At 43.0% G+C, this 18,945-nt stretch overlaps 1 protein-coding gene across 9 annotated transcripts in view; it reads left to right on the forward strand.

The window, feature by feature from the left end:
* The window catches only part of RAD51B (RAD51 paralog B), a 720,881-nt gene that overhangs the window by 546,775 nt on the left and 155,161 nt on the right, over nt 1-18,945 (forward strand). For all 9 annotated transcript variants that reach the window (XR_009500950.1, XR_009500951.1, XR_009500945.1 and 6 more), the window contains one exon: nt 16,300-16,403. Coding sequence is in view for 1 of the 9 variants with exons in the window: in XM_059914493.1 (XP_059770476.1) it covers nt 16,300-16,403 (104 nt within the window). In the remaining 8 variants the exon portion in view is untranslated. The remainder of the gene's footprint in view (nt 1-16,299; nt 16,404-18,945) is intronic.

Here is an 18,945-nt window from a genome sequence, read left to right on the forward strand (position 1 = left end):
CGCCTCCTCTTTCCTGGGGAAACGGAGACCTAACCCAGGTAAAGATAAACATGCCAGGTCACTAAATGTATTTAGAGCCACCTTTTAACTTCTCTTACTTCCACTGAGGGTTAGATGAGAGATGTTTATGGGAGCCTGAGACCTGTAGGAATGTTTCCAAATGATGATTCTGGTCTGTTTCTCCAAACTCATGCCCCACTGTCTCAAGATCCTCAGGCCTGAGTTCAGTTCTCTCTCGTTTTCTGGGTCAGGGAAGAAGAGAGAGGCAAATCCAAACCAGAGAAATGTTCTGAGCTTGCGCAGCTCTCTGGGGAGCTAACTGGACAGAGAGCCAAGAAGAATGTGGCTCCCTCCTCATTGGACGGGAGCAGGGCTGAATTTTATCATCATCCTCTCGAGGATGTACGGAGAGTTCAAGAGGTCATTTGAAACAGTAATTTCCCTGATCAAAGTTACATTAAGGAAATGACACCGACGCATCTTTGTCCCCTGAAGTTTATGGGCCTCTTTGCAATTGCTGCTTCCGCAAACTCTTACCCTTCTTAACCAATTCTCCAGGCCTCCGTCTGCAGGGGCTGACTGTCGGGCTTTCCCCTGCCAGGATTCCAGGGGTGCCTATACCAGTGTCGCTCTGTGGTGACTTGTGAGTCTCCAGTTACATCCTCCAGCATCAAGGTGCCTGTCTCACACACACACGTGAACACACATGAACACACCCTGGGCGCCAGAGGCCCCTGTGCCCCTCCTGTCATCCCCTTGTGTCCAGCAAAGCCCCACTTTGAATTTGGCACCTCTTTAGAGGCAGACTCAGACCTCTGGACTCCTTCCTGAGTCTGCCACCAACTCCTGCTGTGTTTCCTCAGCAGATCACTTCTCTGCCCTGAGACTCCATGAAATAATATGAGATTTACTTGGCAGGATTCTCTACCTCTTTCATAGACCCAAATTTCTTGTTTATTGTAGTTTGAATGTTTCAATCCTCCATAAAGCATTTGGAATATTTTCTTCATTTCCCTCTCCCAAGGGATCTGTTTGGTCCCAGACATGCCTTTGCGGGGGAGGATACTGTGACATTGGGCCCCAGCCGCTGTCCTTTCCTTCACCTCTGCCAGGGCAAAGACCAGCACTGGGCTGACCTTTCCCGGCCGGGCCAAAAGAGAAGGCTATGGAAACCCACACGCCCCCACTGTCCTTCCCTCTGTGGCCACAGCTGCTTGCCCTCCCCGCCCCCCTGCCTGTTCTTTTTCTCAGTGATCCTCAGCGCCAGTGCCCCAGCGAGCCGCTGGGAACAGAGGTCTGTCCCCCTCACTGGCCTCGGCTCCCCACACTAGAACATTCAGGCATCAATGGGAAACAGCAAGATCTGTCAGCATCGCCTCTTTCTTCGGGGCTTTGAGGGCCACATTCTCCACGGCCATCTGTTCCCTTTCACCTCTCTGGACAATGTTGCTTTTTAAAGCCAGCGATTCCTCCTCCTTTATCTCCTCCTCTCCCGCCTCCCCTTCTTCTGCGTTCCCACCCTTGCCCCCCTGATCTCTCTCTTTGCCCAACCCTATGAAATGAGCCTCTCGTAAGAGAAAACTTGCCCTTCTTCCACACAAAGCTGTTTTACAACCACTGTGGGTTTTGGAGTTTTTATTTAAAAACTTTTTTTGAAGTGCGAGTTAGCTACTTTTAAACTTTGTGATTGTCTTGGGTGGGGGTGGTATTCTTTTGATAAGGGTGGGAGTGGGAGGATAGAAAAACTTTTCAGTCATGCAGAAAGAAAATACAGAATAATAATGAGTTTTAGGTTCCTGCTGGCAGGCACTTGCCTCTTTCAAGAAGGAACTTGATGATGGTTGAAGGAAATTTTTATACCCTAGAGGTCTTTCCGCCATTTATTTTATTCTTATTTTGTTGTTGCTGTTGTGCTGTTTTTAATTTAGAGGTAGGGCTGCTGCGAAGCAGGTACAGTGATTCCCACAGTCCTGCACAGAGCTGTGTCCACTTACAGAGATGCTGGATCAGGCAGGAGGCCGTGATGCTGTTTAAGAGAAGCAGTAGGTCCTGAGGTTCCAGGACCTGTGAAGGGGTGTTTGTACCATTCTTGACCTGTGACTAAGCATGTGACCTTAGGCATGTCACTTTCCTTAAGAACAATGATTATAAAATCTTTTACTTAAAAAAACGCTTAATACCTGACTCTTCTATTTGTACCACGATGCTGTTTCATAAACAAGATGAGTCTATGGTAATGTCATGAAAATTTTATGGGCATCCTTGGCTATGGATGTTAGAATAATCCACTGCTGGGGTCAGACTCAACTGCTGACATGGGGAATCAGGTAGAACAAGGACTCCTAGCCCAGGCTGCCTGTCAGAATCATGGGCAAGGCTGGAACACAGGCTCTAGGGCCACTGTCAGGGTTTGAATCCTGTCTCCACCACTCACCAGCACATACAGTTGTGGGCACAGTATCATCATCTGTAAAATGAGGGCAATAATAGTATCCAACTTCATACTGTTGAGATGGTCAAGAGATTTTTATCATGTAAAGCATCTGGAATCATGTCTGGCACATAGTAGGTACATGTAAACGATAATTGTAGTTGCTATCTCGCTTCACATCCCACAACTATATTACAGATGAGAAAAATGGGCTAACTGGCTTCCTGTGGGGCTGTTCTGACCATCTGACATTTACCTTCTGCTGCTTTATTTTCACTGTGGAGTTAACATTGATAAAAGAACTAATGCAATTATCAGTGGGATTGTAATGACGATTAACATAGCACTTCCACTTAGAAATGTCATAAAATATAGAAACATCCTAAGATATAAAAAAGACATATAATCATGTTCTTCTGGCAAAGAAGGTGAGCCAGATGTGGAGATTATAGTCACAGAAGGAAAGCCAGTCATGATTTTGGCAACTAAGGTTATTTTACTTACATATTTTCAGTTGAAAAGCTACAGAATCTGGAGATTTATTTTTCTTTGGAATCAATTTCTAGAAACCTGTCATATGACTAAGAGTTTCCCAACAATAGGGAGAGAACACTAATCAAATATGCTTTTCTAGGCAGGTACAGATGACTCTGAATAAGACGTTGACTATTATAGTTTAATGAGGAAAAGAAAATGAGTGGAATATCTAGAAAACAGGGTGAGGGCGCTTTATGAGTTTTCCCTCCCAGAGAGGGAAATGAATGGTCATTCTTGTAGTACTTTCTAAATGGCTGAAGTGACTAGTCAGACCTCTGGGTTCAAATCCTCGCTCTGCCACTTGCTGAGTAACCTTTCTCTGTAGCTCAACTTTCTTCCCTAGAAAATTGGTGTGATTATGGCATCTCCCTGATAGAGATAATGTATATAAGGTATTGAGCGTACTGCCCAGAAATTACTAATTATCCCCAAAATGTTACCTCGTAGTTCTTTACTGTAATGTCTTCTATCAGGTGACATCTGAGATGGGGGACAGATTACACCAAGTCAATAGTCTTGGTCGCTTTGCTGAATCTGGTCATTTTTCAGTAAACCCATAGTTCTGTCCTGTAGATAAATAGTGGCCTTCAAGGAAGAAGGAAATTGCTTTGCTTAAGAACTCTTGTTTTGAAGATGTGGACTGACTGCCTGCTGCCACCAAAACCAGTTCCTCCGATTAAAATAACCCTGTTAGCATCAGCACATTTGGTTCATCAGTTCCCTCTCCCGCCATGAGGCTGCTGCCCGAAAGACTTTGCCACCAGGGATTGGGACACTCTCTTGAAGGAACACTTGAGGAAGTTAAAGCAAGGTCAACCCCCATTGCCTAAGATCCCCCATACCCTGGCCATCTGCACATTGTTCGGACCTTACAACTTGTGATCTGGGACCACTATGAATTCCTGTCACAAATGGGATTTTCCCTTCCTCTATGGCCCCAATTTATTTTGAGCCTTATGTTGGCATGATGGTCATGGGGATAGCCCTCGTGCACGCACGCATGTGTGCCTGTGCGTGTGTGCACACCCCCCAAAAAGGGAGAAGTGCGGCTGCTTCTGTCCTAGCCTTGACTCAGGAAGCCCAGCTCCAGATGTCAGGGAAACACAGGCTGAACTGAAGGAACTCGGCAGCCAGGCTGAATTCACCAGTGTGGGAAATAAACCCAAAGAACCTTTGGGTTCTTGTCTAAAACTCAGGGTGCTGAGGATGCTGGGATTGCCTCACTAACTATTCAACAGTCTACGTCCCCCCGCCCCCTTCTCAGAGCCTTCAGGGGCAACAAACATGTGTGACGCCAGCATTCCATTCCCTTCCACCCATGAAAATACCCTGATTCCTATCATGATCACTCTACTTCCCAAAGGGGTGCTTAAGATGGGGCCGGAGGAAAGCATACCAGTAAATCTTCGCACTCTGGGCAAGGTGATAATTAAAAGCATTCTCCACGATGATGTGCTCTGGACGCCAAAAGGGAGACAGCTGGGACAGCAGGAAGTCTTAGAATGCCTGGGCTCGGGCCCCAGCTCTGCCCCTGACTAGGTGGGTTTCAGTAGTCAAGTAACTTCTTTGTCTATGATATGGGAATAATGATTACACCAATGTTGCAAGTTTGAGGGAAGCAGTATTTATTAATGCCCTTTAACTTGGATTCATCGGATGCTCTTATATACTCTGGAGTTTTCAAAGCACCTCAGGGAGTCTGTCTCCTGTCCCACTTCATTCTCTTTACTTTCTGTTCCTGTTCTCACTGAAGAAACAAAGGGAAGCTTGAACTGTGAAAGCTGAGCTATGCTTGGTGTCTAGAAGAAATGCTGGTCAAGGAGCCTGTCTGAGGACCTTACTGAGGGTCTCTGCCTGCCTGGGTCCCATCACTAGCCCTGTCCTGTTTCATGCCCCAGGCTGTCAGCTGCCCCTCCTCCACCTTCTGAATTAGGGTTTTGGGTGACCCCTTTGACAACCATTCTAACCAGATGAATTATGGCGTTTCTAAAGAGCATTTACATCTCTTCTCTACCCCCTTGGGAAATAGGCCAAAGGGCATTCCCCAGAATGATGTCTTCCATGATGAAAAGGATGCAGATCTACATCACAAGATGCTAGGTGGAGATTTTCTAATACAAATGCATCCATGACGTCCATTACCTGCAAAGAAGCCTACAGTTACAAGCAAAACAACAAATGCCTAACATGTGATTTTTTTTCAGACTTTAATATATACACACAGGTGATCTGGGAGAGCATTTTGAAAATGCAGACTTCTGGGCATCACTCCTCAGAGATCCTGACTCATTAGGTTTGGTATGGGGACAAGGATTCTGCATTTTTAAAACAGGTTTACCTGGTTTGGGTGATTCTGATGCATAAACACACATGGGAAACAATGCCCTAGTTCTTTCTCCAGCCAGTCCTGTGTCCTGATTCTATATCACTGGCCCAAGTCATCTCTTAGAGTTGGCCAACCTATATTTTCACACTAATTTGTTTTTCTTTCTTTCTTTTTTCTTTTCTTTTTTTTGTAGAAAAAGAGTTCAAACCTACAGAAAAGTTCCAAGGAAAGTACAATGAACTCCTACATACCCTTCCCCTAGATTGTTGACATTTTGCCACATTTGTTTGGTCCCTCTCATATTATTGTTGTTATTTTTTATAATATTAATTTATTATTGTTATCTTTGCTGAACCATTTGAGAGTAAGTTTAAACATCATGACCCTTCATTTCCAAATACTTCAGCACTTATCTCCTAAGAACAAGAACTTCTCTGACATAACCACAATATAATGATCTCACCCAGGAAATTAATGTTGATATAATACCATTATCTAATATACCAGCCATATTCAAACTTTGCCAGGTGTCCTAATAATGTCCTTCATGGCAATTTTTTTTTTTTTTTTCCTGATCCAAGATCCAGTCCAGGGTTAGACATTGTATTTAGTTGAAATGTCTTTCTGCATTTATGATTTTTTTTAAGCCACTGCTGTTTTCACAGAACTGTTTTTCAAGCACATATTTCCTGATAAACAACAGCATTTCTTTTCCCCTTCTGTCCTTATTACTTGCAAAGAGCCAGTGATCCAGTGTCAGCCTGAAGCAAAAGCAGACTTACCTGGTCCGGATTCTGCATCAGTCGAGGCCTTGGGAAAGGCGCCTGTCTCCTGGTCCTGGGTTTGCCTTGGAAGCTGATTTCCCAAAGGCAAACCCTGTGACTATTAGTGTGTCCCTCTGGTCTTTAGTCAAATGGGCTGTCACCTGGCTTATTCATTGTCCAGACTAATTCCTTGGCTATGTAAAGCTACCAAATATTACTTCACTGTAGTTTAAATTTCCCCAGGAAGAGTGACCGATAAAAGATATGCCACTTTTAAAACAAACAAAATAAATAAGGTAATAACAAATAAAAACAGTTTAAAGAATATATAAATGCCAATGTTAAAAAAAATGCCACTTTTTACCGTTCCTAGCTTTCTCCAAAGGCAATGCACACATCTGAGGGTGATTTTTTTCCCAGCAGCCAGGACTATAAACAATCTGAAATCAGGATAAGTTGGCTGTATTCCTTCTGCTTCAGCCAGGAAAAAAAAGTCACCTGAAAAAAAAAAAATCAAATGGTCAAAAAATGAGATGATGACCAGATATAATACACAAGACTTACTAGAATCCAGCTCTGGTATTCTCAGATTCTACAATGAGAGTAGAAAAGCAAAGCTCATACCAAGATGGCTGATTGGCACGATTTTAGGAATTCACTGATTTACAGCAAGCAGGTAAGACACATTGTTGTGGAAGAAAACCCATTTCACATAAGCATCTTCCTGGCTTACGCTGAATGAAGCCTAAATTAAAAAGAAAATGCCTCAGCTTTTCTTAAATGTTTGGGTTTTTATTTTCTTTGTTTTATTTTGCCAGCATTTACTTAAGGATAGTATGTGTTTTCTCGAGTGAGTGAATTTATTTTTAATTAAAAAGTTCTTTTCAAAGGGTCAGGAGGCCTAGCTACAGGCCACTGTTGAGGATTTTCTTTTTTTCCTTAAATGGAGGGTAGCAGGAGGAAAGCCGTGTTATTGGAGAAAGGGTTCAGGGGCCTGGCCTCCTGGCAATGTTGGAAGCTGAGCTGGGTGGAGGGAGATTGCTCCTTTCTATTCAGACACCCTAGTTCTGTTCTACTCAAACCTATGTTTTCCTAGCTGTCTTTAAGGACCTTCACGATTGTCACTGCAAACATAGCCACGAAGTCCTATGCAGTAGCCCGCAGAGAACTTTTGGTTGGTAAATGAGATGGGTTCCAGAATGATCAGTTTTTTGTAAGGTGAGCATCCTCACCCCGATTTCTGGACATTTCCTACAAGATTATCTCTGTAGGGTGACCATACATCTTGGTTTGCCCAGAACAGTCCCAATTTATCTTTGTTATCCCAATATACTTATTAAAATGTCCCTGCTTCATTTTCAAAAGCGTCCTGGTTGGAGGATAACCTACATGTCCACTCTGAGACTATGGGAAACTTAAAGTATTTTCTTCCCACACAAAACCCAGTGGAGTTGTTTGAGTCGTTTGTGCTGATGCACAACCAGTCTTTATCCTAGTGATTAACTTAACTCTACTTCTACCTTCTGCTGTGGAGGACTACTCCGTCTCTAACTCTTGCATTGCAAAGGTTCTGATCACCCCACCTTTTCTTGCCTTCTTCACATTTCTCACCTTCCTCAGTAATGAGTTTTATTGAAACTTGGACCAGCCTGCGTGTGCTGTGCAAGGAGAGACTGGACAGCAATCACCTGTTTCACCTGTAGCCAAGAGACACTGGGACTGAAATCTTGTGCTTTCCCACAGTGAAGCAGCCTTGTTCTTTCCTCAGGCCGAAGGCCTTCCTCAGTGGACAGATACTGTTGAGGCAGTTATTGTGTGGTTTTATGCCTCAGATCCTTTATTTGTAAATCTAAAAGAAGACTAATAGCTTTAAAGTATTTTGAGAATCTCAAGGCTCAGAAGATTATAAATAACAAGAGAAATTTTTTTCTCATCTAAAATGGCAGCATAGATACTGTGGTTACTTACTTAATAGATAGCGTGTGGTCGCTGGGCCATTTGCAGCTGATGGGTTTTTTCCAGTACTCTATTTATAGAGCTAGGTCAGAAACATCACTTCCGCTGGAACTTGACCTACAGACCATTGTCAATTTTAAAGACCCAAGGAAGTAGAGTACGTTGCTCAATACAGCTGTTTCACAGGTTCAGTTAGTGAAGCACAGGCCCCCAAGGAAATTAATTTTGCTGGTGGATAGATGTCTGAGCCTGTCTCAGTCACTTTTATATGATACCTTTGCCCTGTGGCCTCATGGATCTTGTAGGTCATCTTGAATCCTTATTCTCGAATGCCCTCTTCTTGGCAGTCTTCCTCCCTTTTGATTGTCAGTCTCTTCAATGTGGGTCGCTGAAATTCTGGCTTTCCACATCAAATAGAAAAAGAGCTGATGATCCACCGGCAGAAGTAACTTAGGCTACCTTGAGAAACTTGGGAGAAAGCAGACCTAAATATTTCCCTACTTCATCTTTCTATTGGGGCTAAACAAGATTCTCAGTCACTTCCTGAGTTCAAATGAATGACCCAACAACAACCAAAAAAACAGTATGCTGAAGATCAGCAACTGCCATGGGCCTGGTTTTAAACAGGAGAAACTGAATTTAATGAATGATAATCCCTTTCTAATCCCTACTCTTTCACTCAGACTCCCATCTTTAAGCTTTCTTCTTATGAAGTTGTGTTTGCTGGGACTTGGCCACTGGCCAACACATGTTTACCCATGAAAAGGTTTTAGGAGGTAGGATTGGCTAAGAAAATCCCTAATTTGGAGAGAAATCTGCTCTTAGGAAAAGGACCCCGCGTCTGCACTCTCTTCAGGCTTAAATGAGTGCTGGGTAAGGGCACAGACATTCAAAGACAGCACGTGGAGTAGAGCATTCTCAAACTTCCTGGAAAAAGTGAGGTCCAGAATGAGGAACTAACTTCTTATCATTAAAATACCATAGATTCAAAGTTTTTAGAAAAGGCGGGAACTTTTGAGAGAATTTTGAACAACCCCTTCTGGTCATGATGAGGAAACTGAGGCTCAGAGAACTGAAGTAACCGGTCGTTACTAAGGCCTGCCCTGATGTTCTCTGTTACATCACTCTCTTCTCCCACCTGGTCTCATTAAAAGCCCACAGCTAAGTCAGAAATAGAGCTCCAGGGTCCTGTCTTCCATCCAGCAGCCGGCCATATGCTATCATGTATTGTATAGAACACGCTTCAGGATGTGAGGATGAGAGATCAGAAGGAGAATGTCAACTCCAATGGTAACATACCGTCCCTTTCCCTGAACTTATTTCAGTACTGAAATCATTTGTAAGTATTTTAATTCTTTTTCGTTTTTTAAAATTTCCTCTTTCTAGTCTCAATAAGTTGTCTTTCATCTAAAGGGGAAGGAGGGACCGAATGTCCAGAATATCCCTTAAGCCCTCTTAAGCCATGAACTTCTCCTTCCCCTCTGTTCCTGTTCTGGGAATCACTGCTTTGTTTACACTTTTTTTTTTTTTTTTTAACATGGAAAAGTCTAGTCTTTTAAAGTTGACCCTTTTGCTGCAGGGCACACTTTTATGTTATGTACTGGAGATTCAATTTGACCTCCCAGAAATGCTTATTAGCACAGGAGTCATAAATTGAAATGTTTTCAGAGAAGGAGCTTCCTCACTGAAAGCTCCCCAACAGCCCCCTTCTGAATACTGACACTGGTTGGTACCAGAGGCCCATTACCTTTTTGGAAATCAAGGCAACATAGCAACCTGATTATCCTCCTCCAGTCTGATTGCACAAGAACTACGCCCTGTGTACAGAGCAGAGAGAGAGCTTCTTGCCTTGTAAGAAATTTGTCTTCATAACCCACTCCCACTCCAAAGGAGTGGGGAATTGGATCTAAAGATAGTAGTCATGAAAGATATTCCAGAATCCAAATCCTGTTGTTTTAACCACTTCATTCCTGAGCTTTACTAGCCTGCCTCATTACTAGAAGAATAAAAAAATGTAGAAGGTGATGATTAAACTTTTTTTCTCCCTAGAATTTCATCTTCAGTGTTTGATCATCATTGTTCCTGTCATTCATACATATCAAGTATCTTCATCTAAGGGTCACCAAGAACCTTTGGTTGCCTGGAGGCAAGAATTATTATTCATGTTTTACAGATGGGTAAGCAATTACAGAAAGAGAACGTGCTTTGACTTACCTAAAAGGGTCTCTGAGAGAGTAGAGTATGAATATTCCCCCTGTCTTTTTTAGAGAGACCTGACTTCAGTGTAAATAAATTAGATTTTCTCTCTGTGGCTTAAGCAGATACTTCTACAAGCTCAATCCTGTGACAGTGAAAAATCCCCAATGTTGAAAATATTTTCAAAACCCAGTTCACTTACTTGATTTTTTAAATTTGTATTGGAATCAACCAAATTCCAGTACAATGAAGTCATACTGCCTTGGCAGATCTAAATATCACAGTCATCAAAAAGGAGAGAGGGAGAGAATGCCCCAATTTTTATTCCTTCTGCTTAAAATGAGCATAGAAAAGATTCACTTATCTATTTCTTGACCAATTAGGTCATTGGGCAGGAAATCACCTTTCCTGAAAAGCCAGTAAGCAGATTCCTTCTACCTTAAATTTCCCATAAACAGCATTAATAATCATTTATGCCAGCCTCACATAGGAATGCTTAAAAGTCAAAAGACATTAGGGACCACTGAGTTTTCTAGTTGAAAATAAAGTTACAAATTTATAGTAACTGACAGCTTCCCCACATCCTTTCTCAAGCCACTCCACCACCTATAACCACCCTTCAATTGTTTTTCCATATTCAAAGCCCTATTAAGTGAAAATATTTTTCAATCCTGCCCAGATTTTTTTAAGCCTCCAACCAGAGAGGGTCAGTTTCAGGCCATCTGATTTACATGAATCCAGTGGCTGGGCCAGTTGAGTGAGGTTAAATAACTTGCCAAGCCAGAGCATGCATCGTCTTTCTGGAAACCCCTTGCCCTGGGTTATCACTGTATATCAGAACAAAGGAAGCCAAGTGTAGAGCCTGAGTGACACACAGAGTTCAGATGAGTTGATAAGATGCTCACAACATACTTCCATCAGTGTCTTCCCAGAGATGGGCCTCTGGGCTCTTCAGGCCCTTCCCAGCTGCCCACCCCTCCCCACTCCCACCCTGGGTTGGCAGAGTAGCCAGCTATTTGACATGAGCCTGGAGAAGGCTAATTGGAGTAGTGGTTAAGACCCAGTCATACACATGCTACTATATATAAAATAGATAACCAACAAGGACCTGTATAGCATAGGGAACACTACTCAATATTTTGTAATAACCTATAAGGGAAAAGAATCTGAAAAAGAATACACACACACACACACACATATAACTGAATCACTTGATCACTTGCTATACACCTGAAACTAACACAACATTGTAAACCAACTATACTTCAAAAAAAAAAAAGACTCAGCCTGGTTTCGAATCCTCGCTCTATCATTAACCAACCACGTGACCTTGGGAGAATTACTTAATCTCCTATAGCCTTGGTCTGTCAATAGGGATGATGATATCACCTACCTCATAGGGTGGTTGTGAGGATCAAAAAAGATGTACCTAAGATATGAAGCTCAAATAAGATGTAAGCCCTCCTTATTTAAAGGGCTTACCTAGTGCCTAGCTTATAGCACTTTAAAAATATTGTTTTTCCTTATCATTTAACTTTCAAGGCCCTGCTGTTATTGCTCTGGTGGTGGCTTAACGTTTGTAAGCACTCCTGAAGATGTATCTCCTCAAGCTTGCCCACTTAAGGTTTCCATTGAAAACTTTTCCCTGGTTATTTTCACTCATGGCCCGTGGTTAAGAACCCCAGCTTACCTGTCTGACAAGCAGCCAAGCATGTGGGTACTTTTTTTTAATACTGTTTTCATTGGTTTAGGCACGTGGAATTCTTTAAATAGCCACTACTGGTCAGTTGTGGCTCTGACCCTTATAAACATCTTCTAGGCCTGGGAAGTGCACCTACAGTCATATCACCACCAATTTTTTTTGAGCGCTTAACTAATTAGCAACTCCTAATTATTCACGTGTAGCTCTTTCTTGGCAAACTTTCAAACTCAGGCTCACTTCATGCTATCACTTAGTGGACATCGAAGCAACAAGTTTCTAGAGTTTGCTTGAAAAATGTAAATCTATTAATTTTGGCTTAAGCAAGGTAGAATTAAGAATGTAAATCTGCTGCTAAAACAAATATACACCATGGTTCAAAGTTTAGTAAGAATAACTTATTGACTCTTTAACCACTATTTATGAAGCATCCTCTGGGTCTCAGACCTCGTGATTCAGGCATACTACCATAAATCAGACATGGATTTGGCCCTCTTAAAATATACATTAGGGATGGTCAGAAAAGCATGCAAATAACATACCACAGGATAAAAAATGGCAGTAATGTGAGAGAGTAAACTAAGCATTATGGGCGTTTGGAGGAGGAAGGCATTATTTCTGTGACGATCAGGGAGGTGGCGTGTCAGAAGTGGTATTGAAGACAATGCATGGGCATAGAGGCATTCAGGTGTGGAGGCGGCACGAGGAAGGAGTGATTAAATTGGAGCAGAGTCTTTATGAAGTGGGATGGAGGGAAGAGGTGTGGAGAGGCAGGTCGGGCACAGCTGCAAGAATGCCAGTCTTAGGAATTTAGAACTCTTTAAAGGCACTTGGGAGCCGCCAAAAGTTTTTTTTTTTTTTTTTTTAATTAATTTATTTATTTATTATTTATTTATCTATTCATGGCTCTGTTGGGTCCTCGTTTCTGTGCGAGGGCTTCCTCTAGCCGCAGCAAGTGGGGGCCACTCTTCATCGCGGTGCGCGGGCCTCTCACTATCGCGGCCTCTCTTGTTGCGGAGCACAGGCTCCAGACGCGCAGGCTCAGCAACTGTGGCTCATGGGCCCAGCCGCTCCGCCGCATGCGGAATCTTCCCAGACCAGGGCTCGAACCCGTGTCCGCTGCACTGGCAGGCAGACTCTCAACCACTGCGCCACCAGGGAAGCCCCCCGCCAAAAGTTTTTGAGCATGCTGATCATAAGTGGCAGGGCAGCACGCTTAGGTGTGTGCTTGGGGAGATTAATCGGGCAGTAGAATAGAGGATGCTTCCGTAGGGAGAAACTGACAGGAGCATGGAGAGAGCGAGAAAGTGACAGCAGCCATCCCCAGGGGAAAGCTAATGTGGGTCTGATCTAGGTTGGGGTGGGATGAATGGATGTAAGTGAGACTTTACAGTGAAATCAATCCGTCTTCACAGTTTCTTGGAATTGAGAAGCACAGGAGAGGGAGAAATTTTTAAATGGAACTGAGGTTTCAAGCCAGATTAACTGGAAGGCCAAAGAAGGAGGAGTAAGTTTATACAGGAAGGGATGAGCTCAATTTGAAGATACTGAATTTATGGTGCCCAAATTCATTATGTCAGGCAGGAAGATCTCGTGGTTGAAAATGGGGGACAGGTGCTGAGGTTAAGTGGAAGGTTGAGACAAAGGCTTAGAAATCATCCACCTGGGGGTGTCATCCTTGTCAACAGTGAGGACATGCCATGTGGAGCAGACATTGCGAGCTTGGTGAGAATGAGTCATATGTGGCTCATCAGCATGTTTATTTACGTGTTTTTAAAATTTTTTAAAATAAGCCAACATTTTCCAATCAGAAGATTGTACTTAAAGTGTTGATTTTAAAAATTAAAAGATCAAAAGATGTGACTAACCGTGAACTCATATCGCCATGTGACAACAACAGCTGGAGCTGAACAGGGGCTGTCCCCTTGAGATCATGGGTGAATTGTCTAATCCACCACAGTCTCCACTACTCCCCGTCATCTCCTAACACTTAATATTTCGACAAAAAGTGGATTAATGATTGCCTAGGGCTGCAGGGCAGGAAAGAGGGGCTGGAGGCTTATGGCTAAGGGATATGGAGTTTCTTGGGGGATGATGAAATGTTCCAGAGTTGATTGTAGTGATGGTTGATCAACTCTGAATATAGTAAAAACCATTGAACTGTACACTTTAAATGGCTGGATTGTACAACATGTGAATTATCTCGACAAAGCTGTTTGGTAAAAATGCAAGAAAAAGGAACATCAGTGGCCACTGCCCTTGCAGTGTTGGTTTTCTTAAAGCAGAAAATACTTTTCTGTTATATGTCTCTATCAAAAAGGGGGAAATGAAAGACAGACTGAGAGGGTCATGTATTTCAAGAAAAATGGAAGAGAGTACATCTGTTTGGGGTAGTGAAGACTTTCTACGTGTTAAGATGCAGACACCTGGCCTCTTTATTAATGTACATTACCTTCCCAGCCACTGAAGGCAGGTGGGTGTTAGGGAAAAAACTGGCCATGGCCAGCTCCTTGAGGTCCACCCACAACTAAGGGGAGAGGGAGAAGAAAAGCGGAGAAGGAAAAGGAATACTCAACATGGTTGATACAAGGAGAAGCAGAAGAAGCCAGTACATTGGATGCTGGAAGAGGGGGAAGCTTTATCAGGTCAAGGAGGATGGGGACAGAGAAGTCAGGAGGTTACGGGACCATCCATTGAGAGAAATGGGGCCAGAGAGAGATGCAGATGCAGATGACAAAGCATTCAGAACACCTAGTTCAGAAGTTAGTATTTTATCCGCAGGCACAAGGACTGTGGAAGGATTTTAGGGGAGCAGTGTGATCAGATCAGCACAGTCTAGATGATATGTTTCCAAATTAATTCGTGTGTGTTTTGAATTGTGTGCATGATGAGCCAAGGTCACCCTAAATTTTATTCTTTCCTTCGCTAAATTCTCCCTAACTCTGAAATCCCCAGGCTTGTTGAGGCCCTGGATGTTGATGCCATCCAGTTCGTTCCCACACCTGCCTGAACCAGAGAAAACATATGGTTGTTTTTCGCTATCCCGTGGGTTCTCACCATCGGCACTATTTTGTCTGGGGCTAGATAATTCTTTGTTGTGTGGACTGGCCTGTGCGTCATAGGATGTTTAGCAGCATTCCTGGCCTCTACCCTCTAGACGCCATAGCACTCTCACCTAGACATGACCCACAGAATCACCTCCAGCCTAGAACCACTGAACTCCATTCATCTGTTGCTCTATTTGATCCCAGGAGCTTAAGACCATGCAGAGTTGGGAGGCCACCCTGAAAGATGCTGCTGACCCAGAAAAGAAGAATTCCTATTCCACACAGAGGGGTGAATATCAGATGATGCCCTGAGCAGGCAACAAATGAGGAACTCAAGACCTCATTTTGTTTTAGCTGATTCAGTGGACTTCAGCCTTTTGGTACTTGGGCTCCTCATTGGAAAGAGATGGCATCTTGAGGATACAAGGCAAACTACAAATCCCACTATGCCCCCTTAGGCTAAGGCTCATCTCATGGCCCAGGGCCAAAGTGAGCACAGGAGTTTGGAGGAGACCTCAGGATGTGCTACGTATGATAGTGGGGGCTGGCTTCTAAGTGGTGGGACTTGCGAGCCTGCCTCTAAGGCAGAAGAACAGGAGGAGTGCAGGAATGGGTTCCTCCTGGTGATGTCAAGAGAGATCAGTGAAGCTCTGGAGATGTCAGAGAGCAGCTGAAGTACAACTTGGTGTAGACTAGAAACTCAGATAACGTTTACTTCAGATCCTCCCCCTTATAAGAGAGTCTTAGAAAGTAAAAGAATGTTTCTCTTGGGATAAGAATGTCTAATACAGATTAGATATGAAATGGTGAGATCTTCCAGATTCCTCTTCTGGGTGCGTGTACGTTCCGCAGTTGGAAAGGCATAGGAATTTTATATACATATGCCACCATTTCCATATTGATAAGGAAAATTGAATTAAGACTCTTATCAAGCTGAAAAAGTCTTAACAACTCTATTAAACTAAGACTATTTCATAACTGGCTCTTATTCTATGTAGTAGGGTTATGCTTTTCTGCCATGGATGTTGAGTGGCTTGATTTATTATTAGCAATGGCTCCAAGCTTCCTTGCAATGCAACCTCTTATTGATATATAACTCTGTTATCTCTGAGCCCAGTGGTGGTTACTTTCATTGAGGCTGAAGGAAACCCATGCTGGCTTTTCTTTTTAGTCTCATATTCCTTAACCCCTCTCTTCCTTCTCTCCTTCATCAACTTTTGTGGTAACGACTTGGGCTCCCGCGTGCTCTCTGAGCAATGAGCAATGACTAGACTTTTGTTTATGTGAAACACCATGACAAGATAGGGTGTCCATAATCATGGTTTTGCCCTGTTTCGTTTCAGGCACTTCTGGATCCAGCTGTGTGACAGCTGCACTAGGAAACACCTGGAGTCACAGTGTGAACACCCGGCTGATTCTCCAGTATCTTGGTTCAGGGAGAAGACAGGTGAGTGCTTTGACAATGTTCTCTGACTGTCAAGGTCAGGGAACAAGATGTACCAGCAATCTGAGTGTTCATCTTCTGAAAGCATTGGCCACGCTGTCTGTCCTGGGCCAACACTGTCAGAGGGTGGGTAAGGAAACCAGCCTCCCTGCCTACCTCAAAAGCAGTTCTAATAAAGTGGGGAGACAAGTCACCCACAGGGAAAAAAATACAAAAACAGAGAGTTAGCTTGCCCCCCGATGTTTGCCAATAGCTTGTAAGTGACCAAGGTCCACACCCCTAGGGATCTCAAAGGGTGAATGAATGATCATTTCTCTTAGCTGGTATTTGTTGAGGGCTAGATAATTTGTGTACAAATTAAATAATGATGGTGCCTTCTCTTGAGGTTAGTATGTTTTGAAATAATTAGGCCACACAGACCCTGCTAAGTGGATAAACTCTTCCCAGATCCTGGGTACTTTTGCATTAACTTATAAACCAGTAGATTAAAGTACTGAATGATGCCAGAGATTATCAAAAGGATAATGACTCTTAGAGCTGTCTCTTTATGTTGTCTATCCTAGACTCAAGTGAGAATTCCCCCTTCCATCCGGAAAGGTTACTTTCTACATCTTTCTTGATCTCCCCTCCCACTCCAAAGAAAGGAACACCACAGTCTCACTCCTTTGGTAAAATGTTTCATAATTAGGAAGTTTATTTTTCCTGATGTCTAACCTCAACTTTATCCTGCTGTGTGGACCAGGTTCCATCATGACCTCTCCTGCAAGTGGGAGGAAGAAGAAGACAGGGTAGTTATTCTGATTTGTTAGATGGGGCAGAATTCAGAACCCAGACTTGCCCATCTTGCTAAATATATAACAAATCCAAGTTATTAATTAAAGAGGCATGAAATATCATGCTGGTGGTCCTTTCTGGGGAAGGTGGTAGGAAGGGAGTTGTTAACATTTACCTGCATTAGGTAAACTGGCTCTTTCTCAAGGAATCAGGAATCATCAAAAACTTTGCTTGTTGCAGACGTAACTTTCTGAGTGCCCTTGGTTACAGATGAGAGGATTCTTCTTAGTTTGCTTGGGACTGTGTAAATAACATTCCAGCTTGATGATTGAGTCAGCCATGTTCTGAGAAGATAGAGCTGCTTGTTTTCACTTAGGGGAACATTCTTGAGTTTTCAGGCCCTGGCGTGCTCATTACCTCAGTGATACCTTTTCCCTGATGATCTAAGTGTCCTGGGTTCTAAATCCATCACTTCTCTTTCAGTGGAACACATTCAAAAATGTTCCTGTAGAACCTAATGACCTTTGGTTTGTACCTTAAGTTATAAAGCATGTTAAATAAATCCTGTTTGCAGCTATCAGGGGTATCATTAAGGATTGTCAAGCACTACTACCTAAACTCTAATTTGAGGAAGCAAAATTCCTTGTGAATTCATTCATTTTCATAGATCCTTAACCCTACGCCTTGAAAACTTGTAGTTTATCTCTCTTTTTGATTTTAGACGGTACACACTGATTTGATGATTCAGTTTATTATCTATGGTACCATGGATTCCAGGTTCCCAGATCCTAGTTCTCCTAATTCTAGTTAGCATTTATTAGTAAATAAAGAAGTTAGCATTTATTAGTAAATAAAAAGAGCCACATTTTTCTTTTCCTTTTGCTTTAGTAAATTAACCAGTCATTTCCATTTTGTCAGTGTCAACAAGAAGTAGCTGGTAGGACACAAGCTATTATTTTGTGTACCTTTGGTGACTGGAGGATTTTGGTGGCTCTTGGTTCTTGGCTCATAAGGTCGAATGCGGACCACTAGACACAAGAAGAACAGGGAGCAAAGCATGGATAGGTCCGTGACAGTCTATCAACTCATATCCTATTGGCTGGGTCAGCAGTGTTATCTTAATCTACGAAGGACAACTTGTTACTATCATTACTAATCAGTCAAGAGCAGAGTTAAATGTCTATGAATCATGTTTTCAAACAATAATTAGAAATTAAAGTAAAACATGACCAGTGTTAAAATGGCCACCCCAGGCAAAAGAACATACATTTAATTAATCTATAGAAATGGACATGCCTTTTGGGACCAGTTGTTAAATTCGTGGCTCAACAACTAGGATAAATGTTGATATATAACAGCGGTCCCCAACCTTTTTGGCACCAGGGACCAGTTTCTTGGAACACAGTCTTTCCACGGACTGGGGGTGAGGTGGAGGACGCGTCGGGTAGTAATGCAAGCGATGGGGAGCGATGGGCAGCGGCAGATGAAGCTTTGCTCGCTTGCCCGCCACTCACCTCCTGCTGTGCGGCCCGGTTCCTAACAGGCTGCGGACCAGTACCAGTCCGCGTCCCAGGGGTTTGGGACCCCTGATATAGAAAACACATCTCTAGCTGATGACCTTATCTCGACTTAGCAGAGGGTGTACCTAACGATTCAGTGAGCCCTTCCTGTGGTCTTACTTCATGATCAAGTAGAGAAGCCATATGAAGATAAATCTTTTCTGGGATATGTGCAGTGAACAAGACTTTAAAGCTGCCCTTTAAGGGAATTG

This window comes from Balaenoptera ricei, chromosome 2 (assembly GCF_028023285.1).
Source record: "Balaenoptera ricei isolate mBalRic1 chromosome 2, mBalRic1.hap2, whole genome shotgun sequence".
NCBI lineage: Eukaryota > Metazoa > Chordata > Mammalia > Artiodactyla > Balaenopteridae > Balaenoptera > Balaenoptera ricei.